Source organism: Apteryx rowi, unplaced genomic scaffold, assembly GCF_003343035.1.
Source record: "Apteryx rowi isolate R43461 unplaced genomic scaffold, aptRow1 scaffold_126, whole genome shotgun sequence".
Taxonomy (NCBI): domain Eukaryota; kingdom Metazoa; phylum Chordata; class Aves; order Apterygiformes; family Apterygidae; genus Apteryx; species Apteryx rowi.
Genome location: NW_020447486.1, coordinates 1,033,572 through 1,059,999, shown reverse-complemented (window position 1 = coordinate 1,059,999; position 26,428 = coordinate 1,033,572). Strand labels below are relative to the sequence as shown.

General features: G+C 43.9%; 1 protein-coding gene across 11 annotated transcripts in view; it reads left to right on the top strand.

Moving 5' to 3' along the window:
• CAMK2G (calcium/calmodulin dependent protein kinase II gamma) overlaps window positions 1-26,428 on the top strand; it is a 237,098-nt gene that overhangs the window by 200,815 nt on the left and 9,855 nt on the right. For 3 of the 11 annotated variants that reach the window (XM_026055822.1, XM_026055823.1, XM_026055824.1), the window contains exons 13-18: window positions 6,960-7,000; window positions 19,803-19,871; window positions 21,479-21,523; window positions 22,189-22,237; window positions 24,304-24,417; window positions 26,116-26,241. In XM_026055822.1, the coding sequence (XP_025911607.1) occupies window positions 6,960-7,000; window positions 19,803-19,871; window positions 21,479-21,523; window positions 22,189-22,237; window positions 24,304-24,417; window positions 26,116-26,241 (444 nt within the window). The remainder of the gene's footprint in view (window positions 1-6,959; window positions 7,001-19,802; window positions 19,872-21,478; window positions 21,524-22,188; window positions 22,238-24,303; window positions 24,418-26,115; window positions 26,242-26,428) is intronic. The other 8 variants (XM_026055825.1, XM_026055827.1, XM_026055826.1 and 5 more) reach the window with 4 other exon arrangements.

The window sequence follows — 26,428 nt, the reverse complement described above, 5'->3', positions numbered from 1 at the left end:
TCTGTCTATACATACATACATATATATACACACACACAGATATACACATACACAAACACACAGACATACATGTACACAGACATATATGTGTGTATATATGTGTGTGTGTGTGTATATATATATATAAATAAAATATATATTTATACTCAGAGTGGAATTTAGGTTCTATCATTTAACCGAAGCAAAGTTAGAATTGTGCGAGTAATATATTTGAAACTTCTGCTGTGTTGCGTTAGTTGTGTAGGTGCCCATTCAGGATCAGAAGTTACACTACCTGATTCATGTAAATACTAACTTCATGGTGTGAATTCAAAGAATGAAAATACAAGGGGAAAATTTACCAAGAAGTTTCCAAAGAGATTTGAATAAATGAATATGAGATCATCAGTGGGAACTACTTTTCCCAAGCAGAAGATGAGATCACATTTAATGAAAAATTAAGTTGTTTTGAGTAGTTTGTCTGTATGTATTAAATTGCTTAAGAAACAGTTAGGGATTTCAGGGAATGATGCACAACTACTAGAGTGTGGACCTGCTGAACTAACATACTTCATTGATGGTAAGTAAACCTCCATTTTGCCTCCCAGAATCTCATGGGTTTTATTGCTGCATTTAAGCATTTATCACTATGGTCTGAGAGTCTAGTGCATCATCAGGAGTAGTGGATTTAAATGATGATAATAATTCACTTTACTTTTATCTTCCTTTCCATGAAGTTCATGAGAACTCTGTGAATGCCTTTTCTTGTAGTGTTTGCCCTCCACCTCTTCATTTCTTGGTTTGGCAGGAAATGGAGGTTTTGTAATACTACAAATTAGGTGCTCTTGCAGTTTTATGAACTCCTGAATTTGGCACATACTGGGGCATTCAGTCTCAAAGGTCTAGGATGGGTGTTCAGACTGTCGCAACTGTTAATGCTCTCCTCTTGTTTGTGTGTATGTATACACACCTGCATAGGGGGACTGTCTTTCAGGATGTGAAATTTGTGCCTTGGTAGAAAGGTGTTTGAAAACCTTAATTGAAATGTCAGCACAGACTATCAGGCAGGCTTTTTTTTTTTTTTTTTTTTTTTTTCCTTTCTGTAAATATCCTTGATGGAGAATGTTTTGGTTTTCTGAGGCTGGAAGAAGAAAAAAAAAATAGAAAGAAATTGCTTGGCTCCGTACGATTTCTCCTTTGCTCTCCAGTGGGAGAGTAATGCCTTTCCTCCTGGTTCTACCCTTCCCTCTCAGCTTGTTTAAAAGAGTGTTTTGAAGTGACCAATGGCTTTCTGTAAACCTTTCTTTATCCCGTTATAGTTCCTTGAACAGAATGACTGTAGTCTTGTTGAAGAATAGAAGCCCTCAAGGAAGGCTGACAGAGGAAGGGGAAAYGTTAAATGTAGCTTGCACTTTCCAAGGAGAACTTGCTGCTTGCCTAGTGCTCAGGTGTATTTCTGGTATAGTGTTGTAGTTGTGCAGGTGGGGCAAATAGAAAAGCGGGATTAAACAAAAAAAAAAAAAAATTCAGCAAGCAAAAGAGCTGATGTTGTAAGTTCTGCCAGACAGTCCATCCAGATTGATTGTCTATATATTCATCTCTCATTTAGTGTTTAACATCCCTCCYTGTGCAATTGCCAGGGACCACTGCTGTTGTGACAAGTTCCAATAACAAGCCAGTGGAGAATCTAGGAGGAAAGAGATTGCTGAGACAGAAACCAAAATGCTTGGACCAGGGTAGAGAATACAAGACGACARCTCCGCTCTGTTCTTGGAAATCACTGTGCTCAAGAGCAACTTTTGCCTTAATAGCTGTCATGGCAGAGTTGAAAAGGTGGTTTTGCTGATGGAAGTCCCTGGTCCTGGAACTGCAGTTATCAGTATGTGAAGGTTTTAAACCTCTCATTCAGAGATGACGCCAGCTGGCAGAGAAGGGGTTCTTCCTGTGAATGCAGGATCAGTTTAGAGAAACATGGTTTGAATGGCTTTCTCATGATATTTAGTTAAAGAAAATGGTTGCTTAATAATGTCTTCAGTAGTAACACTTTCTTAAACATGTTCTTCAACTTATTCATGGATACTCTGCACTCCTTGGTAGGAGGATTTAATGGCAACTTAGTCTGGAGCAGTTTATTCCTTCTACTTGCTTTCTGCTGTCCCCCTCTGTACTGGAAAAGCCTGTGAAAGTTAGTTGGAGTACATGCATTTACTTAAATGTTGTCATGCAGGCATGAGTTAGAACGGCAATATACAGCAGTGGGCTGAAACTTCCTTCCTGTATCCCTTCTTTTGTCTGTCTTGCATATTTAGAAGTCATGCAGGTTTTTCTTTCCTTTTCTCAGCAGTGCAGCACTTTGTAAGTAAAAGGGCTAGTATAGTACTGAAATCTTTCAGCTGAAATCTTTTCCTCAGGTCCTACCCATGAATCAGATAGGTATGGATTTGACAGTTTGTGCAGCACTATCTTATAACTATTTGGCCTATCTTAAAGAAGAAAATTTTAGTATCCTAGGTTAATCACTTTTTTTGTTTTTCAAACAAAGACAGACCTCCAAATTCTATGTTTCCAAGACCTCTTTCCTCTATTCCTAATGAGTTAATTTTTAAACGAAGCTCTTATATGCCACACACAGTGCATGTTTCCTTTGTGTCAGTTCTGAGGCAGTATGTAACTAACATGTGCTGCTACCACATGTGAGCTGATGTTTGTATATGGACAGAAAGTTGGCATGGGGTGAGGCAGGAGCTGCTCTACTCATGAGGAGTTGTAGGAGGAAGGAACAGCATCAGTCTTTGCACTGTCTTGTGCAAAGAGTAGTAAGTAGATATTCTTGAAGCTGTACTAGATTCATGGATGTTAAGTTCTGTATGGTAGCCAGAGATGCCTTTTTAGTATTCTTCATGGCTATTTACTCGCTGTTGGTTGGTATGTGGTGAGCTCCAGAAGTGACATCAAGTTGAGAATTACTTAGCYTGGCTTTCTTTGAACTGAGAATGAGGATGACAAGTTGCAACTCTTGGGTCATTGGGAATTCTGTGTTGGTATGACATGGTTTTTATTTTAAAAATCGGGTCCCGCCAAACCTGGAATTTTTCATGGCTTAAAAGTTTGTGTTTAAAAGTAAGAACTTCTGGCTGTTCTTGGACTTTTGCTTTTCTCTTTTTTTCTTGGACTTTAGCTTTGCTCTTCAAAGAGTTCTGTTGTAGATACCCTCCTCCTGAAAAAAAACCTCCTCTCATTATGTTTCTGACATGTATATTGGTGCTTATTATTGTTTTAGCTTTTTTAATATTATGATGAGATGAGCTCTGCAGTTTCTTAGGAAGCACTTAGGTATAGGCCCACTGAATCTTTAAAATAACACCCAAATCCCCCTGCCTGGCTTTGTCTGCAGGTGCCTGGGAGATGGCCTCAGGGTTGCCCTGAAGCCCATATACCTACTGTCTGTTTCTGACCTCCTGCAGCAGTCCAGCCTTGACTTGGAGCTGTGCTGCACCTGGAGTGTGGGCTCTGGTCTTACTGCCACACTGGGACTAGCTCAGGTTTGCTCTGCAGTGTGTTTGGTAGGTTCGTGTGTAGGACGGTTGTTGAACAGGAGGCTGGCAGCAGCGATCTCTTCTCAACACCCTCCTCCTCCTGTCTCTGCCTGTAAGTATCGATTCCTAAAGGTTTCTGATTCAAGTATCTCTACAGCTCATGCAGATAGGCTGAGCCAGGGCAACTGCTGGTGGTGATTAAACATTTATAAAAGTAAATAGGTGCCTTGTTGCCCAAGTTAGTCAGTCGCCTGTGCTTCCTCTCTTCCTGCGTCCCCCAAAATATTATCTGGCAGCTCAGCCGAGGTGAGAAGTGTAGCTGAGATTTGACAGCTGGAGCTAGGGCAAGCTGGGCAAAGGGCTGCTCTTGCTCGAACAAGAGGAGCTGGGCTGGCAGCGGGGAAGTGCTCTATGGCTTCATTTAGAGACGGTATTTTAGGCCCTTGTGGAAATTCCCCTCTCTGCCACCCGCCTTTGGCTCCGGTACATCCGGAGTGTCTAGTGTTTATTGTCTGTGAGTTCAGCATTAGGGATTTGTGTTTCTGCCAGGAGCACAGTCCAGAACCCTGGCTGTTTTCTGTGGAGGCCAAGACTGAGATATGTTGGAAGAGGGCAGGGGCATATAGAGTGTGTGAGGGGGAGGTCTTTTGTGTTTCTCATCAGAGATTAACTGAAGGGTGTCTTGTTAAACCAGGAATAGAACTGTGCTTTTAAGTTACAGCATTAGCTATCTATGCCTTTGTGTTGCTTCATTCTAGAGGAACTTGCAACTCCACTGTGAAGGGAGGATTTAATCCCTTTAATGTAAAGAAAGTGGGAAGGATGGTGAAAATAAATATTAGTATCTCTTGCCTGGAAATCTGCAAAGCATGGATGCAAGACCATTTCCTGAACAGTAAAGGATTTGCCTTCATATGTCCTTGGACTTTTCCATACCTGTTGTCTCTTTTGCTAAGCTGAATGTTTGGTTATGCCGTGTGTCTTTTAAAGTGCTTCTTGTTACAGGAAGTCTTGTGTATTGCTTGCTGTAGAAATTCTTCTTGCATCATCTTTAATTTTTGTGTCATAACATGCGCAGGTTGACCTGTGGGTAAATCTGCATCTGTCTTCCTTTTGTTTGAGGTCCCTGCAGTCGTCTTTGTGTGTGAGTGCATTTTGTGGGCTCCCAATTGTCCTTACAAACCACCGTATGGTGCATGAACTAAATAAACCACAAACTGAATTTCTTTCTGCAGTGCTGGGATGCTAACAGGATTGTGGGAGAACAGTGCAGTGCAGAGGTACAAGCAGGGGAGTGGGCTAGACAGGGAGGCTGTGTCAGGGTCAGCACTGGGTCAGCACTGCAGGGTGCTGGGCTACATGAAGGGGCTCCTGGCTGAATTTGTTGCAACTCCACAGAATGTGTTTTTAGGTGTATTCTTTCTGCAAAGGCAAATGTGAACTTTCAGGGAAACTCCAAAAAGTGCAAAAAATGTTGATTCCCAGCTTGTGTCTGGGTCATCCCCAGGACATATAGTGGTGCTGTTTCCCTTCTCTGATGGTTTTTTTTTTGTTTGGTTGGGTTTTTTTGACTTTGGGAATATCCCCTTTGTAATATTTGCTAAGTTGCAGAATCCTCCACTCTTTCTTGATATTGTAAGGTTATAGCACTTTTGTATGTTTTCAGCAGCAATTGTTTTCAACAGTAGTTGTGTGAACTGCTGTGATGTATGTGTGGTATAAATGCTGGACCCCTTTTGACCCCATGATCACCTCATTCTCCCTCTCACATACATATGGAATCAAGCTGGTCTCCTTCATTGGGCCCTGAAGGTGGCAGGAGCTCATCTGTTAGATTCACTCTTGCACTGTTCTAGTACATGTGCACTCAGCAAAGAAACTGTTGCAGGACAGATGAGTTGCCTGGGATGCTTGGTCCACCCAGTTTAATGTGTGCACATTGGAGCATCGTGTTTTGACGCATCACATGCAGAAGACCTCTGCATGTAATTCTTCCAATGTCCTTCAGTAGTTTCTGAGGGCAGGAATTAAGTTCCTGATCTAGGATTATGTCTGCATTAGGGAGCAGAATTAGGAAAACCAGTTCAGAGATGATAAGAAGTGTATATATGGTGCCACCTCTTTATTGTGAGGAGAAACTGTTGTCATCTGCACCAGCTCAGTTAACATTGTCTATTTAATGCATATTTATAGGGTCATATGGCAGGGAAGGTGGGATGGGAAATGCTTTTGAGAGAAAACTTGAACAGTTGCTTGGAATGCAAACTCTACTATAAATGTAAATGCAAACTCTACTATATCCAYGTTTTGTTGTGGCATCTCTTGCCTGATGTTGGTGGTTCTAGAGAGAAACCGAACAGTGTACATGAGTTTGTTAGCTTGTCTTTGGGAGTAGAGTATTTCAACAGTGGTATAGGAACTGTCTTACGACTTCCCCTTTCTCTAGGCCTCATCATTGCTGGAGCTAAAATTCAGGTCAAGTACCTGGATCCAAATGCTTCTCAGCAGCTGCATAGGAGAGGCATGTCAGTGTGTTGCTCCAGCAGGTCTCTAGCATGCTGTTTACGGTAGGGGTTGAAACAATAGGGTACAGTCTTCATGAATAGGCAAACTATGTTTTATATCTGTTGGGGTTGTAGATGGCATCTCACTGTTGACAGTCATTGTCAGCATATCACTTTCCTATACTAGATGGAGCACCTCCCTCATCAGTCCCAAGCGTGCCTTCTGCCAGGCATTTGTTGTGGCTTCTCTGTATGCGCTTATCATGCTCTCACTTTCTTTGCTAGAGCCGATTGTTCAGCTGAGCACAGCAGAGCATCTTTATCTTTCAGTGAAGAAATTCAGCCTAGTTCCCACCTCTGTTCTCTCYCCCTTTTTTTTCTGACAGCTGTCAGGCATTGCCTTTTGCACTTCTTCAGTCTGTTCCTTTCTGCTATCCCAGATGTTCCCCTGGGTAACTGTGGATTGTGGAAGTGATTAGAAGGCCTCTGCATTATCGGTGCCCCCTTTATGAACAAAGTCTGTTATGTAAATGGCTGTACTTAAAGGGAAAAATCTTTATCCTGCTGCAGAGATGTGTCAGATTTCTGTAGCTTTTCACCCCTCTAAGTGCTGCCACTTCTGGAAGGGGTCACAGTGTGTGAGTAGAAGATTGAAATTGAAGAGCTCTGAAGTCTCATTTCACACTCAGTCTTTCTGAGATTGTGAGAGTGGGAGCATTTCTGTCTAATTAGGTGTGCAATAGACTGGATGGGCCACCCTCTGCTACCTGGATGGATCTGAAGACTGACCTGGCCTGTCTTCCAGCTCTTTCACTGTTAGACAGAGGAATTAGCAGGATGACTGTCCTTCTGAAGTCTCATGCAGTTTTGAGGGAAGTGGGGAGAGAGAGAAGAGTCTTGAAACCAAAATCTGACCTACTTTTCCTGTTTCTCTCCACAGCTGCCAAAAGCCTGCTGAACAAGAAGTCAGATGGAGTGAAGGTAAGTTCTTGCTTTCTCATCTCACTGTCCCTCCCCTCACCTGAACAGGATCCCCGATCCCCTCCCAGGGTAAAACCACAGCACTGTCTTGTGGCTTGGATTGTTATGTTCAGTGTATGGTTATGCAGCCCTGGGCGGGATCTTAATGTTTCTTACACATTGCACAACTGCCTAGGTGCACCATTATACCAACAAGGTTTCTTTTCCTCCTTTCTCTAAAGCATGGAGAACTGGCCAGTGCTGTGGATTAGAAAGATTAAGGACCAGCTCCAGTGCAACACATACCTCTGACTAGTCTTACTCTGTTCAGTACAGAATGCTTTCGGGTATAGAAAATGCACAGAACAATTGTCATTGGCGGATGATACCCAGCAGACCCCATGGAAATCGCTTTGTCTAACCCTGTTGACAAATGCTGAAGGCTGAGCCACAAAAAGGAGTGGGAAATGAGGAGCCTTCAGATGTTACTGTTTGGACAGAATGGAATCAGAATTTCGTATTAAAGTTTAATCCGCATCCCTGATGTCTAGGAACTCCCCTGTTCCCTGCTGAGGGGAATTATTTTTTCCCCCCTTAAATTGCACTCTTTGTGTGCATGGTCATTGTCACTCATTGTTAACTCTTCACTCGCTCGTCAGTCATCCTTTAGTCCTGGAGGTCAAATAGGCCAATGTCAAGATTGTTCATTATTCAGGCAGCAGCTCTTTGCCATCTGGTACTAGAGTAGCAACAGCTAGGGACTTGAGGACTGTCTTTTCTTGACTGTTCCAAAGTATAACTGTCCTCCACCTGGGAAGGGAGTGTTTGGTTTATTTGCTTGCACTTCCATTTGAAGCCCAAGCCTTTCTTTGCAGCTGTAAGTGAAATAGTTCATCTTCTGGTTTTTCACTGTGACAGTCTTCATTCTCCCCTTGCTGGGGGATTTTGACATGCACACTGAAGGACCAGCCCACTTGTTCTCTCCTACTCTTTTGGCCTTTCTGCATTTTAGTGAGGCTTTGTTTCCAGAAAGTTCACAATACAAGCAGGTTAGTGGGGAAAAAAAAGGTGCTTTCAGAGGAGTTGTGTTTATTTGGGGGATTGCTGTAATAAATCCTGCGTTCTTGCAGTTCTGCTGTGTCCTGTCCAAATGAGACCCAAGCCTGGGGTTTCTTTGCCCAAAATGATATGTGGAACTGCTGGTTTTGGTCCAGGATACACATCTTTGAAATGTGCCTGCAGGAGTGAGCTTTTGTGCCTTTGCCCATGCCTGCCTCTTCTGTACAGACATGCATTGAACATGTGGAATGATGCAGCAAGCATGTCTGAGTTGTCACATCTGTCAATATAGAAAACATTACAATAAATTCCCAGTGCAATAAGAATGGATTGCCCCTGAGGTTGTGAACTGAGAACATGCTTCAGAATCCCAACATGGCAGGGGAAAAGCAACTGGAAAAGCAGCAGGTAACAACACATCTACACAGCTTTTTGTCTACCTAGGAAAAAATGGCTTTCTTAGAATTCTTGATTTCCAGCAGGCTCAGAGAGTGTTACAACTCGGGTCAAAATCTTGCAGAAATGGTCACATGGTGTGCACACTGGTTTTGAGGCAAAGTTTTCTGGTCAAGTAGTCAGAAGGAGACCTGTATGTTTGGAAGAGGCTTCAATTCCATAATACGTGTGTTGTGCATTTCTGTTAGAACATTATGTCTTCATTTCTGAAAAGGAATTTTGCTTTTCTAGCTGATTTGAAGGATTCTTCAACTCTTCCTTGTGTATGTATGTTCCTCATATATAAATGAATAGTTGTGATAAAGTAGAGGATAGAATGGAGAGCAGGAACATATCTGGCCTCTTGCACAGCATTTTCTGTATGTGGTGAATGGGGTTATCCTCTGGGAACCTCTTCTTTACTTCTGCGTGATGCCAGAGACCTGTAGTCAAGCATTTGCACACAATTTCCTTGCTCGTAAGAGTTAGAGCAGTCTTACTCTGTAATACCAACCAGCTTAAGAAAGCAGACTTTAAAAAAGTGCAGGTCAGTCCTCCCCCACAATGCTGAGTTTGGGCAGAATAGAGAGCAGCTAGTGGTCTGTGTGTGTGTTTGTGGTACTTCCTTCACACTTCTGCTGTAGAACTTCTGCAGCTACATGCTTATCTCCCTCCTCGCCCCTACAGTCTATGTGTACGGTGATGCTTCCCATTAGGCATCCCATGGAAAGGTAGCCTTTTACTACTTCCATTTGCTTATTGGAGCAGGACTGGCATGCTTGACTGCCATGCAGTTTCTGCCATAGTAGAAGTAACTTCCCATCTTGGACCTTAGTGTAGGTGGAGATAGAAGTATAATAGCTTCCCATTAGACCACATTCGTGTCATCTGTGGCAGGTAGTTCCTATCGGTCTCATACTGCTTTTCCTGCTAAAGCTAACTTTTTTTTTTGTATATATACATCAACCAGGCCAAACAGTATACTAGTTCTGAGTGTGTCTCTGTGCCAGTCACTGTCTGATGGGTGACATCACTGTCATGACCAGCTAGCTTTTCATGCATTGCTGCTTATGCAGAGACTTGTACTTTAGCCACACTGATTTTCTCATCCTAGATAGTTCTGACAAATGACTTGTGTTAGGGATGGGTTCAGCTAAGAATGTCTGGTCTTGCATTAGTTGTAGCAAACTCTGTGATCTTTTTCCCATTGCAGTGGTGCAGAGCACAGATATCATGACTTGAGTGCCAAACACACTTTCAGCTTTGGAGTATTCTTTTCACTTTCACTTCCTACATGAATAATTTTACATCAGATGTAGGTTTAGAACAAGCATTGCATACTGTATTTTCAGTTGTAGTCTGCTGACCGCATGCCACAGAGTTAGGCTGTTTCTCATGTTTTCTCCAGATATGAAGACTGCTTCCCTCCCTCCCTCCCTAGAAATTAATTCCCTGTGGAGATTTGCCATAAAATATGTTTCAGTTTCTCGATTATTTTTTTCCAGTCCGGAGTGACTGTGCTCCACAAGAGTGTTTGGGAAGCACATAGTGCCATAGATACCCACGCAGAGGATAAGAATGGAAAGAATATTTCTGCCACTGACTGATGATTGCACTATTGTAAAAATTAATGGCTTTAAGCCCATTGACAAAAAGCATGATCAGTTTGGCTTAATTTACTTTCCATTCAAGGTATTTTTCCCATCCCTGGTTGATGTTTATTTGATAGGATTTAGAAATATGATGGTAGCTACACTAGGGTCCTGCAGTATTCCACAAATACTGTAGGAATTTGTAGTACATGGTGTTAGATAAGTTTGAGTGAAGGCTACACCTTTTTCTCATGGGTTATCCTCTAGAACTCCRTGTGTTCCAGGTGTGTAGGTGAATACCTGATGAAAGGTGTTACTTGCAATGCTCGTTACTGCTTTAGCATAAATGAGAGAGGAATGATATATTATAGTCATACGTGATGATAAAAGCATCTGGTATGATTTGCACTGATCTGATATTTATTGTCTGTAAGAAACACAATTTTGTTTGTTTCTATAGGAATTAACTTTAATCCTTTATTGAAGCAAACCTAATATGCTGAGGTAATGGGGATGCTTGCATTTTTACCTGCATCAGACCATTTTGCAAGGGAGGAAAAAAGCTTAAATCAGGAGGGGGGGACAGGTAGGAAACACTTTTATTCTAATATAGGTGTGTCTAGAGTGCGGTTGTTTTAATAGATTTCCATGTAGGTGACCCCCTCCTCTAGCCAATTCCTTTCCCTTCCATTTGAAACACTCCTGGTCTTCATTGTGCACTGCTGCTTCTATTTCAAGTACTAATTTTGCTAATTGGTAGATGTTTCATCAACTTGGCACTTGAGAACTTTTCCATTATCTTAAATAATGAATGATTTAAAGTGCCTTGTGTCTTAAATTGTCCCTGCCCACCAAACCTTCACTAGTAGTGCTGCACTTATTCTCTTCAGGCAGAATTTGGTTCCAGGCTGGTGGAGTAGCAGCAAGGAAGGCCCAGGTTTTATTCCCAAGGAACATAACTTTCTACTTTCAAATCCAGAAAGTGAGGCTAGAAGATTCTGGGTGACGAATTGCAGAGCCATGTAACATACCATGTATCTTGTGGCCACCACTGTAGGTCCCAGGTATTTTTTTTTTTAAGATTCTAAATTTGTGAGCAACATCGTGCAGCTGCCATTTTTAAATCTACTTTCCATAGTTTCATATCAAACCTACTTGTTTTCTTGTTCCCCTTTCCACTTGTAATTTGGATTTGCCATCCACTGTAAGGTGAGGGAGGGGTTAAGGAATGGACTGGGACAGACGAGGGGGTGAAGATTAAGGACACTTTGTGATGAATGTCCTTTCTCTGACCTTGTCAGGGACTGGGCTCCCTATAGTTAGTGTCACAGTACTACTGTCGATTTTGTCTCTGGGCAGCACTTCAAACACTTGTGTTCCCTTTTTTCTAAAAGGTAATTTCCCTTATTACTAGTGTGAGAGGATGCATTTGTTTCCAGTTCTAAAAGGGCCTGACAGATTCATCTTCATAATCAGAAAATGTTAATGCACAAAGTGCTATTTTTAGTTAAATATGTAATTATAAGTATTTTAAGCTTAGTTCTTCTCTAAGCTCTATCTCCATTTCCTTTTTTGTTTGTTTTGAGCCCTTTGTGATTAAGGGATACAAAATGTTACCAATGTTTTTCAAGCCCATTGTAATTCTCTAAATAGTAACTTGTGTAGAATGCTATGGGATGTGAAAGGTTTTAACAGCATTCACTTGAAATGCTCTGCAAAATTTGATGACTTCCTACCTTGTCACTCTACTGCATACACACGGTTTTATTACCCTGTAAAAGCTGAATAGGATAGCTGAAATGAGAATTGGGCTGAAAGAGTAAAAATCCAGGGTTTTGGTGTGACTAGGTTAACGTTGTAAAACCTGCCCTTTGTCTTGTATAACCGCAAAGAGGCACCAAATACCATTTGCTCTGCTGTTTGTAAGGAACATTGCAGTGCGTGCACATTTCATGCCTGGCAGTACCAGCTTCCCCTGCTGGGAAAAGCATCCCCAAAAGGATGGGGGGAAGGTTTGGCACCTGTAAGTTGGCATCACTGCTGGGAGAGCAGTTTGTGGAAGTGTGCCTTTGACAGAAAAGGCAGGCTAGCAAAGTAAGCCAGTAGGGAATCCTTAGAAAATGGTCTCTCTTGAAATCTGTAAGGGTCAAGTAATATCTGCACAGGAGTTAATGCTCCTATTTCTATATGTGGGCTTTTAATGATCTTTCAGACATACTGTTTAAAGATTGTGTGGTGAAAATAAATGAGGAGAACCCAAGTTCACCTGAACACAACAGTTTTATAATGAACTGTTTTATGCAGGATGCTTGAGAAGCAATTCAGATCTGTTTAAATAGAGTGCTGACGTCCAGTAACACATTTCACTAACCTTTGCATTCATTTTTTTCACTTGTATTGTTGTAACGCTTAGAAACTTCATCTGAGATCAAGGGTCCAGTGTGCTTAGCACTGTACTGATGCCTAAGCAGAAAATCCCTGCCTCTCGGCTTACATTTAAATAGACAAGCAGACAAAGGGCAAGAGAAAAGGTGGATTCACAAAGATAAAATGGTTTGCTCAGCATCACACAAAGGACTAGACCAGAGGTAGAAATAGGACCCCACATCTGCTGGTTCAGGCTGCCTTTCACTGATCTACTTCAAGTTCAATGTTTCTTTTTTTCCTCCTTTAAACCTGGAGATGACTATACCTTATATAGGAATAAGAGTTATGACAAGCATGATACCTTAATATACAAATACCCTCAGTATCAGACTGGGGGAGAACTGCATGTAGGCAACTGAAATGCAAAAACACTGTTGTAAAAAAGATGTCAATGTTAAGTGCCCAGAAATGTGAAAGTGCCCAAAACTGTAAGTGGGACCTTGACTGGATTCACTCTTTACTACTTATAACATCTTCTAGCACGCATCGTATTTTCTATGGGTGCTCAGAATGATTTACACTCGCTCTTCCTAGTATTGTTGCTATACCGAAGGGGCAGTGACTCTTAAGTATGTATTCTATTCACTATGTATTCTACTGGTTTTTGTTACCAAAGCAGAATTCTTCCCTCAGGTTTCAGTGTAGACGATCTGAACACCTGAGTTTCACACAAATACAGATACAGAATATTAACAAAGATTCACCCTTGGGTTTGAGAGGAAAATATTGTCCATACTGCTTTGGGAGAATGTTTTGTCACTTCTCAGATTTAGGAAAATCTTTGCAGTGATCAGTGAGGTAACTTACCATAGGCTGTCTCTCTGCCTGCAACATTTTTTTTCTGTTTCCTGGGATGTCCTTCCACTGCCTAGATATACTTATAGAGATGTAGCCGTGTTATGGAAGGGAACAGAGAACTCTGTCCATAACCAAACTTCTGTTACTTTATTTTCTTTGTTAGCTGTAGTCACATAACACAAAAAGAAGTTTTGCTCGCTCATCTAGTGATCTTGGAAAGGTGCCGTAGACAACTTATGCAGCTGTTAAAGAGGAGGTGGGGAGACTGATCTGTTGTTAGTGATTTCCTTGACAATATTTTGTCTTGGGTGTTTATTGTGTTTTGATGCTTGAGCACTTACTGTCAGTCCTGATCTGTCTCTTATGCTTTGGTCTTAACACAGACCTCACTCCCCATCCATTTCGTATTGCTTAACTAGCTGTTTTTTCTTGTTATTATACTGGCCAGTAATGATGCACTGTCTGGGATTTCCAGAATCCATCATGCCATGTTAATAGAGCAGCAGTGTTTTAAATTTAGATTGTGCTCTAATTAAATTCTGATCTGCAGAAGGCTCAGTTTCTTCCTGTGTCAGTGTTTCTCTTGTCTCTAATTTCTGAAAAGAGAAATGAGGGGAGGGAGGTGTGATTTTTTTTCCTGTGTGGCTTGGTTAACTCTCCTTTTGTATGAAACTATTTGGTTGTCTCTCAACTTTTTCCACCCCTCTTCTTGTTTCTGTAACTCGCTGGAAATCTGTTGGCATTTCTAATGAGACCATCTTCCTTAAGCAAAAGCTTCCCTGCAGTATATGTGTGGTCTCTGTCTGCTGCAACTTGTAGGATAAATTAAAAATAAAACCTCAAGTTTTGGAGTAGTTTTTCAGCTGGTGTGAGTTTCCAGTTTTCCCAGATAAGAATTCTGCTCTGTGACAGGGAACAAGGACTTCTCTGAGTTGTTGGTGGTCTGAGCATCATATTCATGTACTGGTGGTCCCTCCCATTTTAGCTCTTGCTTGAGGAAAAAGTTGTGGAGAAGCTGAATTGTCTGAAAAGAAGATGAGAGGAATCACAAGTTTGTAAACCAGGTGACGCCAAGGCCCATGTTGCCTCTGTGAAACGGAAGTTTGGCAAGCAAAATGCTGAACAGATCTGCCGGCACCAGCGTCTGTCCATACTGGAATTCAACATCAGATGAGGCAGGAAGTTTGCTAGTTTAAAACTGTTCCTGTGAGGTCTGCATGATTCTGGACTTTAGAGAGTAAATAGGAATGTGGTTCTGGGTATGAGGTGAACATGGGCACTTCCTACTCACAAAGACACAGCAATCTGTATGTGTGCGTGAGCTCTAACGTGAGGATAGCAGGTGCATAGGCAGGATTCAAGGTGAAAACTGGGAGGGCCCTCTCTAAGTATGTGAAATGGGGAGGTACAACTCCATGGGCTGTACTGAGTCCAAGGGCTGCTCCAGAGGTGGGAAGCGGTAGTGTGCAGGAATCCAGATCTACGTAGCTGAGCCATGCCACTGTGGGCTGGGAAGTGCTGTCCTACAGTGTAGCACCTCCCCCTGAGTAGTAGGCAGCAGAGAAATAGCACAGATAGTACTAAAGGAGAAGAGCAGATGGAAAACACATGCAGAGATAGCTGAGGGAACAGCTAGTGTTATAATGAAGAAAAACCTGTCAGGCTCAGGACAGCACTGATCAGTATTGTGAAAGAGCAGAGAAATGCATGCTGAGCCTGGTTTACTGGAGAGTAAAGTTCAGTGTGAAGAGTATGGCTGAAGTTGTTTTTGAACAAGAATAATATCTGAGAAAGATGAGTAGCGTTTGAGCACTGGTCCCTGTTTGTTCTTCTCCCAGCCTCTAAGAGCATGAGGTGCTCTGACTGTGGAGCACCTCTTTGCCTTCCTTGCCYTTCCTCCACCTCTGAGCGTGGGTGCATCTTTCCTCTCCTGCGTCAGCCCCAATCCCTGTGCGAGGGAGCCTTCCTCCCCCCCGTGCTATCCACAGAAGTTCCCTCTTCTTTCTTTAGCCCTTGGGAATGCCTCTGCTGTTGTGTCCTCCTCACTACCCTCTCAGTCTGGTTGCACACACACATTTACTTCCTCCAAATGTGAATGCGTGGGGAGTTTTGTGCCTACCTCTTCAGTGTGGCTGGGGAAGCTGCACTTTGCTCTGAGGTGGGAGAGCACATACCCACATCTTGTACCTATATATTCCTTCCTCTTCTCCTCTCCCTTACATCTGTGCGTGGGGCACCTATGTTCTGACTTTGACATTTGAGTGGGTGGGGATCTTTAACCCTGCCCTTTCCCCTGGTTTGTAGTGGTGTTCTTTAATGGCGACTTTCCTCTGTATCTTTTCACATGTCTGTGCATTTCTGCTGCTGCTTATTCCTGTCCCTAGGGGAGAGTTATTGGCAGGGGGGACCTTGCTGGCACACTGATGTGTGAATAGTTTCTGTGCTTTTCTTCTCATCTCCTCTCTTCCCTTCTCTTTCCCTCTCTCAATGGTGTGTCCAGAAAAGGAAGTCGAGCTCCAGTGTGCATTTGATGGTGAGCACCTCCCGTAAGCTGCCTGCGATTCGTGCATCCGCCATTCTCATGCCATGCACGCTCGGCTTGTGCTCATCACCCTACATAGCATGTCTGCGCAGGGGGGCGGTGGCGGGGGGATCATCGTGCACTGAAAGGTCCATGTCCTCACTAAAAGGGCCCTGTGATTGTCTGGCCCCCGGCCAGCTGCACAGTTCCCATTTTGTACAGAAAAGCAACTGCTGGAAACGCAGTTTGACGTTGCCTGCTATCGGTGTCTGAACTGAGTGTGAAACAAAAAAGGCAGTGGTTCTCCTGGTCTCAGCAGAGCAGGTGTGTGCCTTGCCTGGACATGGGGCTTTGTCATTCTGTTGCAGAGGTGCCAAAAAGAGGAGCAGGTGCTTTGCCTGGTGTTGGTGCCGTCATCCCTGGTGGGAGCCCTGCAGTGTAGAACAAACTTGGAGTCGCTCCAAATGTGGCAGAGACTGATGGGGCTCCACTGTTCAGATGAAAGGTGTGGGCACAGCACCGCCGGGTGGCTCAAAGCTGCCGGTCACTTCTTTTTTTAGCATTCTATACTGAAAAGGTTTGTCAGAGCCTTTATAATCCAAAACTTCCTTTTGTCCTGATCTCATTTATGTCTCCCAGCATGACCAAATACCTGGTAACTGCCTTCCCTGTCCTATTCATTTCCTTTTTTCATCCATCCAGATGTTTGACATCCATAGAGTTTGTCAGACAAGTAGTCAAATCCAGTCTCAAGGGAGCAAAGAAAAAAATTGGCCAGTGCCATATTGTAAGGAGTCATGTACAGCCCATTAGGTAATGCCTGTGTCTCTGACACTGAGGTCTGGAAAAGTGCAAAAATTAGTTATTGCATTGTAGCTCCTCTCTCTGTTAGAATAAGAATAAGTTAGAATTTCTCCCCTATTGCAGATAGGAACATTAGAGTACTGAGAAAGCAGAAAAAAATGTGTCTGCATTACTATCTGGAAAATATTTACCCCCTTCCTCCTTCAATAACACCTTAAACCCATGTAAACACAAAAAGTAGTCCCAAAGTACTGCTCGGAAAATCTGACGTGAGAGACTGACTTTTCACTAGCCCTGTCTATACAAAAGTCCAGGGCAGGAGTGCTTTGTGCCTGTCTTTCCTTTCTTTTCTGCCCACTGCCAGCAATACTCAAATTCCCTCTGCATGTTGTTTTAAAGCAGCTGGGATATGTAAACCATGCAAGTGTCAGCCTCGGAAAACATTGAGGCAGTGAAGGTGGCTAAATAACCAGAGAGAGCCCATATGTTGGTACTTACTTGCTTTTAGTTGGCTAGAAGTGTGTGTCCCTAGCGATATGATCACTGGTCTGTTTTCTTTCTCTTGCACCCTCTGTGTTGTTTGTGCCTGTCTGTCTGTCTCTTGTCTAGCTCAGGAAGCACTTCCAACTGCTGTGCCAAAACTAATCATATTAAATAGATCTTTAGAAGGGCCTGGCACCTTTTTAGGTGAATTGGCTTCTTTTAAGTTGAGCTGTACCGCTGTGAACTGCCGAGGATCGTCGCCTATCCAGTGACTGTGCTGTTGGCTGGGAGTGGGAGGGAAAGGAGGGGGTAAGAGTCTCCCATGGCTCTTGGGCTCTGTGAAGGGTATGCCAGTCTTCTCCAGTGAATGACGGTTGGCTAGGTGGCCACGAGACATGGGTATATGGGGAAGATCAGTACATCAGATAACTCCAAAGCCAAGACAGGCTAAGACTTTCGCCTCTTATTTACCTGGACTCTGTCCTGGAATAAAATACTACATGAATCTGGAAAGCCAATGCATAGCAAGTGGTAAAAATGATGCTCAGTCTTCTCCAGCCCACTGGATGGGGAAGAGCATGATGGATGCACAGGGCATTCAGTGCAGCCGAAAGAGGAGGCTGTGCATTTGGGGTGTGTGCAGGTTTGTGCTTTGTAAGGTGACATCCCACACCTTTAAAAACTGCTGTCGACTTAGAACAGTGGCTTCCTGGGTTATTTTTCCATTGGACTTCGATTATAAAGCGTTCCAGAAACTAGACCTTTAGGAAGCGCATCTAAAGAACTGAGTAAAAATCAAGAGAGTTTTTGTATAGCTTCTTTCATACTAACTTTATCTTCATACTCCAGTAGACTAAGAAAAATAAGTTGTGCTCTTCTCACTGGAAGAGATTTGGAAGACGCATCTCTTTGCCTTAGGATTACTGTTTCCTAAGAGGTACAGGAACCTCAGTGCAGTGTGGATGGGTGGACCCAAATGTTGCCAGAAGTCTGGTTGTGTTTGTGCCACAAAATAGCTTGGGATCTGTGGGGGGTTTTTTGTTTTGTTTTGTTTTGTTTGTTTTTTTTCCCAGGTTGCTCTTCTTCCCTCTTGCATCCACAGTGCCCTCTCATCTCTTCTGCCATCAGGCTGGAAATGCATGCAGGAGGCAAGGCTCTTGGAAGGCCAAAGTCTTAGGACAATGTGAGGCTGTACAGGGAGAGGCAGTAAGCAGTAAATTGTGAAGTGTTTCTCCTTTCTTAGCTTCGGGGATGAGCATGTCATATACTCTTTTTCCACAGACTTTTTAAGAATTCGTTCTTGCCTCTCTCTTCCACTACCTCTCCCTGCCTTTTCTCTTTTCTTTACCCTCTCTTTCTTCCTCTATCTCCAAAAGGGATAGCTCAGCCAAAGCCTTCTGCTTGTAAAGGGAAGCCAAAGTGTTAGTGGGTGTGTGTGAAGTCTCAACCTCATAGGATCTGTTTCTAGTTGACATAATTAAACTTTTGGCACATGTTTCCAGCTCAGCATTTGACTTCTGCATTCTTGGTGCTGGTTACTGGGTGATGAGGGCCTGATGTTTTGCAGTGTGAGTTTGCAGTCCTCAAAAGGGTGGGATAAAAAGCAGCTGCAATGAGGTCAGACTGCTTTGAGATCAGTTCCAGGAATCATCATGTATAAACCAAGGGGTTTTGGTGAGTCTCCTGCAGTGCTGATTTTGATATTGTTGCTGGTGTCTGACAGAAAGAGASCTAAATACCTGGCATGGCAGGGTATCAAGGAGTGAAAATTTTGGGCCTTTTCCAACAACTGATTGGATTTGTGGGCTAGGAAATGCATACTAGTGTACACTGGTTTGTCATCCCACAAAAGGAGACTTTGCTCATTGCTGGCTTAACTGTCATATGTGATTCAATGGGGCATTTCCTTGCAGGAAGCTGGTGATTGCCTTACTATTGTGCTGGGTGAATGCAGGAAATAGAGGTTTTATCCTTCTACCACAGCTACAAGAGAGACTGAAGTGGGGAAGGATGCAAAACTACTGGGCACCATCTGGAGGACTTGCTACTTGGGGGATTTTGCAGCCTTTTCTCCGCCTACCCACCACCTCCATATTTTGGTCCTGAAGTCTCTTAATTCAGGTCACAGCAGGGACCCAACACACCATACCTCACTTTTTCTCTACCCTTTCTAGGGCTGACCACAACTTTTCTCCCATCGGCAGATTATCTGGGACCCTCATCATCATCACATACCTAGGATTGTACCTGCACACTTTGGGAATTCTCCGTCATGACTCCTATTTGTCCCCTGTTTGAGACTGTACCATGACTATTGCGTCCCTCTCACTTTTGCAGTCTCTTTCTCTTATGGGCTGCTGCCATTTCTCATCCTTCTTCCCCAAATATTTTTGCTGGTACTTATTCCAGGATTCCCCCACCCCTTTGAGCTGCTGCCTTTTTTCCTTTTGTTTTCCCTCCTTTTAGCTCCAGCAGTCCATCCACATTTGGGTTTTGGTATATCCCTTACTACATCTGTCACCTCTGAGGGAAGGATGATGTCCAGAAGCCGGGGCAGCATTCCTTCTTCCTCTCTCTTCTTGGTGAATGAGCTTGTGGGGAGGGGAGGGTCTGTGGAGATGGTTGGGATTAAGAGCAATACTGTCATTTTCTTGCTGCCTCTGCTGCCCAGCAGGGGAACTAAAATGATGTTTTTCTGTCTCAGCCACAGAGCAACAACAAAACCAGTATAGTAAGCACTGCAAAAGAAACACCCCCAGTGCAGACGTCCATGGTATCTTCCCCAACCGCTATTTTTTTTTTCCTGTTTGGTTTAATTTTGATTTTGTCCCCTCCCTCCCCCCACCCCTGAGTGCTGCTTGTGCTGCTCTGTTTCAGCTTGTGTTTTGGCTTCGTTCTGTGTGTGTCCCTGTGCTGCTGTGGGGCCTGATCACAGCCTCACAGGCTTTGGGCTGGGGGGGCTGAGCAGAGCAGTGGTTGGATGTGGGGACCGCAGCTTGCCTGGACTTCCCCTTGTGCCATCCCTATATAGTTCTGTGTGTCCCGTTCAACTGTTCCTGCTGGCTTTGGGGAGGCTGGTTTGGAAGAAGAGAGTGGGTGACTTCATCCACTCTCCAACACCTGGGAAAAGGAGGATGGACTTCAGGACACCACAGGAGAAAGGGCGGGCAGAGAGTTTTCAGAGGAATCCTTTGATGGCCCTTTTGGCCTGCTAAGTTGTGTGGTTGATCCTCTGCAGCTAGCTGACTTGCTGTGCTGTCATTCTCTGTTTAATGGACTGCGTGCAGCAGTATTTGTAGGGTGCCCTGTGCCTAGCACGTCTAACACCACAGCGCAGTGTGGTCTGCCTCTCTATGCTTGGGAGATCAGGCAGCAGTGAAATGGGTACCAGAGATGGATGGGTGAGTGTACGTCACTGCACCGTCACAGTCACTGATGCCCTCACTGAACCACCCCACAACAGCCATGTCAGCAGGAAGAAATGGTGCAGGATTCTGAAGTCTTGTCCCTGTAATGAAGGAATAAGTGCAGGAGCTAGTTAGCACCCACAGCCCTAGTAGCTGCTCTTCGTTGTGTGGACCAGAGAGCTGGGTTTGGTGGTTTTGTGGGGTAGATGGGGAGATTTGATATTCTTCTTGTTTGTTGTAGGGTGAAGCGTTCTTGGGACACTTCATAATTTTCAGCTCTCCCTTCACTGGCTTTTTTTGTTATGGCTTTGATGCTGAGAGAGCCTTTCTGAATTTATTATTATTATTATTATTATTATTACTTTTTGAAATCAGATCTCATTTTAGAGACCTGTTCTAGAAAAATGTGCCTTTTTTCACAGCCCAGTTTCCATAGTAGCTCCTCACTGAGAAGCATTTGGGTGCTCTGGCTTATCAACCCTCTTATGGAAATTATGAATGTCCCTTTTCAGGGTAAAATACCTGGCAAACTTGACAAAAAACTGGGAGACAAAGGCCCCAGCCCAGTATTATGCTTCCCTCCATCTCTACACCTTCTGAAGCAATTTCTAGTAAAGACACTGCTGAGGGGTCATTACTTCATGAACAGCCTGTAGGGTGGAGACTTTCCGTTCTATTGCTATCTGGCATTTGTGCCAGCATGGTTCTCAAGAAGCCAACTAGGAATTTGAGGGAGTTGCAGGGAATCTGGGGGCTTTGTCTCCTAGTGACTGTAGCTTTTAGTACAGTCTCTCTCTTCAGGAAACCTGTGCAGGAAGTGTGTGCACACGCACGCAAGCGCACGTGTGCTGTTTGGAGTTTGTGGTTTGATTTTTATGTCAGTCACCTTTTCTCCACTTGCTGGGGAGTGAAAGCATATGAGAAAATAATGCCTTAGAACTAGAGTTTAATGAATTCTTCCATCCTTTCCTAGGAGCCTCAAACAACTGTTGTCCATAATGCTACAGATGGCATAAAGGTAAGGGATGGGAGTGTTGTCAGAGAAACTTCCGCTCCCTCTTGTCATTCTCATCTTTGTGTTTCTGACTTCGGTTTCTGCCTTTCTGGTGTTTGGTTTGTAGCATGCTCCTGAATGCAGCTGGTGGCAGAAGTGGGAAGGTTGTGTTGTACAGCTGTGGATCTCTAGAAGAGGTTCAGTAGGGGCGACTGTTCAAATATGATAATCTCTTTCTAGTTTGGTGTATAAGCACCATTGGTGTATAAGCACCCCACCACTATGTGGGGTGGATGAGAAGATACAGGCACTCATGCACTTATTTCTTCTGGAAATGGAGACCTGTTCCTTTGAGAAAGCCTAGGAACCCTTTTTTAGCTTCCTGTGGCTGCTATTCTTCCAAACAGAAGCAACTCCCATTTGATCTCACTTGATAGAGTTTAACTTCTGTTCTTGTGAAAGGTCTGTGTGGAGGGGCTGAACTGCTTGAACATGCAAAAGTTTAGAAGAGATGCTGTTAAGCTTTGCTTGATATTTGTCTCACTTCCATCCAAATCTTCTTTGTATTATCCAGTCCATGTCATACCTGCCTGTATTTTTCTGCCTTCCTCATCTTCCACAAACAAATCAAAGCATTTACTAATGCTCCTGACTGCTGATGTCTGGTAATGTTCTGTTCTGCCATGCAGGGTTCCACAGAGAGCTGTAACACCACTACTGAAGATGAGGATCTCAAAGGTAGGTGTTTTGCCTGTAAGCTCTAATACTGTTAAGTGCAGAGAGGGGATCCTGGAGATTTGATCCCAAATTTGTGTGTGTGACYAAGTCATAAATTTGTCAAGACTGCCATTCCTGTTGCAGGGGGGCCATGCTTTGAGGAACCAGTTGACTTTGCCTTTCTGGTATATGAACCCTGTTTGCCCTGAACTAATCTGATTTTGTTTGAGTGGAAATTCTTTCCTTGCAAATATCATAATCTATTCATCTCCAGTCCATTTCTAGGCTTGGAAAATCCCTACTGGTCCCTTGAGGTTTGGAGTCTAGCTGTGCTTTCTGTGCTTCCCCACAGGTTGCAGAGAGTTGAAATCTCTCTTATCACTCCCCCACAAGAGGAGCACAGTTTCCCTTCGCGCCCATTTCTGAGAATCTCTTCAGTGATGCACGCACTTTTTTTTTTCCCCCTCTTCTCTTTGGGCCTATTTTCGTTGTTTCTAAGATGAAGATCATTCTCAACTTTTTATCTATGAACAGAGATGATTTTCCATGTCCCTGACTGAGATTTCAGAAGAGGGAGATGCTAACGAGAAATTTCACGCTTTTCAGTGACCACATCATAAATATTCTGTGCTTGTAAAACTGTCTTAGATGAAGGAGCTCTGACCATTCCAGAGTCCCATATTTGCTCATGTTGTTTGAGAAGCTGCCCATTTTCTGACCCTCAAAAGAGGGAGGAAAGGAAAGAAGTTCTCCTGAAAAAGCAGATTCAGGATGAGTGAATGCAGTTCACATTTTGAGGCAAATGTGACAGCAGTTTGCATTTTGAGGCAGAGGTACTCTTGCTCTCCCTGTGCTCAATGAGAGTTACGTGGCCAGGGAAGAATCATTGCTGGCCTTGTGATGTTCAGGTGGTGGGCGCAGTAATGTCACCTCAGTCACCTGGGACGCTTCCTGAAGCTTTTCCTGCGGCTTATCATAAGCTGCTGGCTCCTCTTCTGAGAAGTCATCAGGAACCATCAGGAGCATGCCAGTGGCTGACTGAACTCTGCAATACAAATTGTTTCAGATAAGACCTGACCTCATTACAGGATAGTATTCTACCTCTCACCTTTTTTCCAAAGAGGAATCCATGGTTTAAGAACCAAGCTTTGAGGGAAGGGAACTGGATGGCTTTTGTAATGTGATAATGAAATGGATTTATCTAATCTCTACTGGATATCTGTCCAGAACAGATATTTGTCCAAAACTTTGTCTCCTTTGGCAGTTTCTGTTCAGGAGAGTTCCCGGGCTTGAGCCAATGCAAGTCAGGAATATGAGTGCTATGAAGAGAGGAAGGCTAGGACTGGAATAGAAGGGAGGTGGGAAGGAGGGCAGCTGGCTGTTGGCCAGGACCAGATGCACTGAAGAATTGTATAGGGCTGCATTGCTGCAGATCACAGCTGAGATGTATTGGCAGAGCTGTTAGAATRTGTTTTTTAATAGAAGGAAGCATTTTAATTGTGGTTGAGAAGAAAGGAGCTTGAAGAGTAATGATTTGTGCTATAGCCAGCTCTAACAGGTAATTTTAGTGCTTTACTTCTAAGTACAGCAGCATTCACCAGATGCCTCCTGTTCAACTCCTGCCCCTCCATGTTTTAAGCTAAGCAAGCACTCAAAGCAAAATTAAATAGACCAAAAGTTTTGGGAGTGTTGGAGTTATCAGCATTCTGCATAGCCATGACTCTGGGAAAAGGGAAGTGCTTGTACAGTTCCTCTTCTCACCTCTTGTTTTCAATAGAGGCAGGTTATGCAGATCTATTCTGCTGTGGAGTATGAGACAGCCTTGATACATTAGTGACAGTTGCCTCAAGGCTATGTTGTTTCCACTGTGGTGGAGCTAAGGGGGCCAGCTTCCCCCCACAATGTCCCTACAAATTGCACAGCAGGACCGTGCTGTAGAGCTGTCTGCTCGACTTTGCCCTGGAGGATACTCCTGCATGTTTTGTGCCCAGCATTGTGGTTTCTTTAATGTTCTCCTATTTCCTTTCTCTTTTTTTATTTACTGAACTTGCGTGTTTTGTTTGTGTTTTAATTCCCTGCCATGCTAGCTTCCCCTCTCTCCACCGGGGACGGCAGCTCAGTGCTTGAAGGACGGAGGCAAAGTGAGAGCAAAACACAGACTGAGTCCATGCAGTCCCAGCTTTCTCTCTGTTTCTCAGCCAGTAAGTCCAGGGGTGCAGTGCTTCACGGCATCTTTTTCCAACCCCTTCCTCCACCTTTCCTATTTCTCCTTCCCTTCCTCAACTTCCTTCCAGAATGTTGATTTTTCATTTCCAGTACTCCGGAATAAAAAGAAATCATCTCCCTTCCTGCAAAATCCCTTCCTTGCACACTGAAATTCTCCAAATTTTTCCTTCCCCTTTTGAAGAAAAAAAAAAAAAAGAACCTCATCTTAGCTAATTTCATTCCCTTGCTTTCATCTGGGTAAGGTGTGGAGTTCTTTGCAGGGATACTGCCTTTTTTGGACACCTCAGGCAAGTCACTGCATCTCTTAGTTTTCCTTTCTGTAAATGGGAACAATGGTGCAGATCTACTTTGGAGGGGATTTGTGAGGCTGAATTCAGTCTTGTTTGATCAAGAACTTTCAAGCTCCCCAGATTCGGATGGTGCTCAGGAGATACAGAACGAGTGAAAAGTAGCTTTTGCAGACTGTTTCAAGGATGCTTTGGAAGTGAGGCTGTGGCTGCTGGAAGACCCCTCAGCATTTCTGGATCCAGTTAGGTGCTTTGAATGAAAACCTTTAGATAATGTTGGCTCTGAGGGGCATCTCTCTGTTGTGTGCTTTGCCTTACATGTCTCTCTCACTATCTCAGTTAATTGGGACCTTGGTTAGTCTGTCAGTTATGGTACCTTCTGCTTGATCCTTCCTGAATTGGCTGCCTCTGTAGAGGAGCCTGTGGCTGAGAAACCTTGAGAAAGGGTAAGGAAAAACTAGTAGGTTGGAGAAAACTTTGGTGGAGTTCCCAGCCTTCCCCCTACCTGACTAGTCTTCTGACTATTTAAAGATGTAGTAGAAGGATCCTTAATGTGAGCTGAAGTATTTTGATTCATCTATTCAGATCATTATGGTGATGAGGAAGGAACAGGCATGCCCTCTTCTGTCTCCTTCTCTTGTCATCTTTCCCTGGTTTCCTGCACACAGCTCTAGTATCTCATATGATGCAGCATTCAGAGCCTCTCTGTTACTTATTTTTGAAGTAGTGCTAAGAATGTCAAACCGCTGAGTTTGTGAGGCACCAGGGGAAGGTGTTTTGCCTAGCTAGACTGGAAGGKATATGATCTCTTAAGTCCTTTTTGCTGTGAAACATCCATCACAGCTTTCTTATTAACCCATTCCTCTTGTTTGTAGAAAGGCCCTACTTTGGTACCCTGAGGAGTGCCAAATCACTACTTTACCAAGTGGGGCAGCATTCTCCCTCCCTGCGCCTCTTTGAGTTGAGATTTGCAGTGATTTGGATGCCCTGCTTTCTTTCCCTTTCACTTGTATCTYGTGCTTGCCCTTGTGCTGCTCTGTCACCACTCTGACCAACCTTTTAGGACATCTTCAGACCACCTCCCACAGCATCAGTGATTCCTGCTGTGTCTGAAGGGTCTCCTGCCCGGGTGCCACGGTGGTCCCCTCTGAGCAGTGTCCAGCTCAGCTGATGTGACAGAGGCAGCAAAGCGGGCAGAGGTTGCTGGAATGTGGATGTGTCTGTGTGCAGAGGGGGGTTGGGGCTGTGTGTGTGTGTGCTTCTTTGCTGGTTTTTATTTTGCTTTCTGGTTGGGGCTGTGTGTGTTTGTACTTCTTTGTTGGTTTTTATTTTGCTTTCTGGCTTGTTTGTTTGTTTATTATTTTAATGCTTACGTTTGTTTTGCAGCTACCCAGTCTTGTGAAGAGAAGCTTCTTGCCTGGGACAGCCCAGGGCAGACATTGGAGTTAGAGCGTGCTCGGTCGGAGCCCTTGCTAACTCCAGTAGTTCCCTTTGTGCTTAACAGTGCACCGTGTAAGTTAGCAGCTGGGTAGCGTAGTGGAGTAGTGCTACTAATGCTAGTAACCTTAGACTTTTTGTTTCCCTTCTTTTCTCCGCCTGTACATCCGTTATCTGCCTGTTTCTCCGGGGAAGGACCAGGTGCCCTTCTGAGCTCACCCGCTGCCCTGAGCTGGTGCCCGGCGCGGGCACGGCCGCTCGG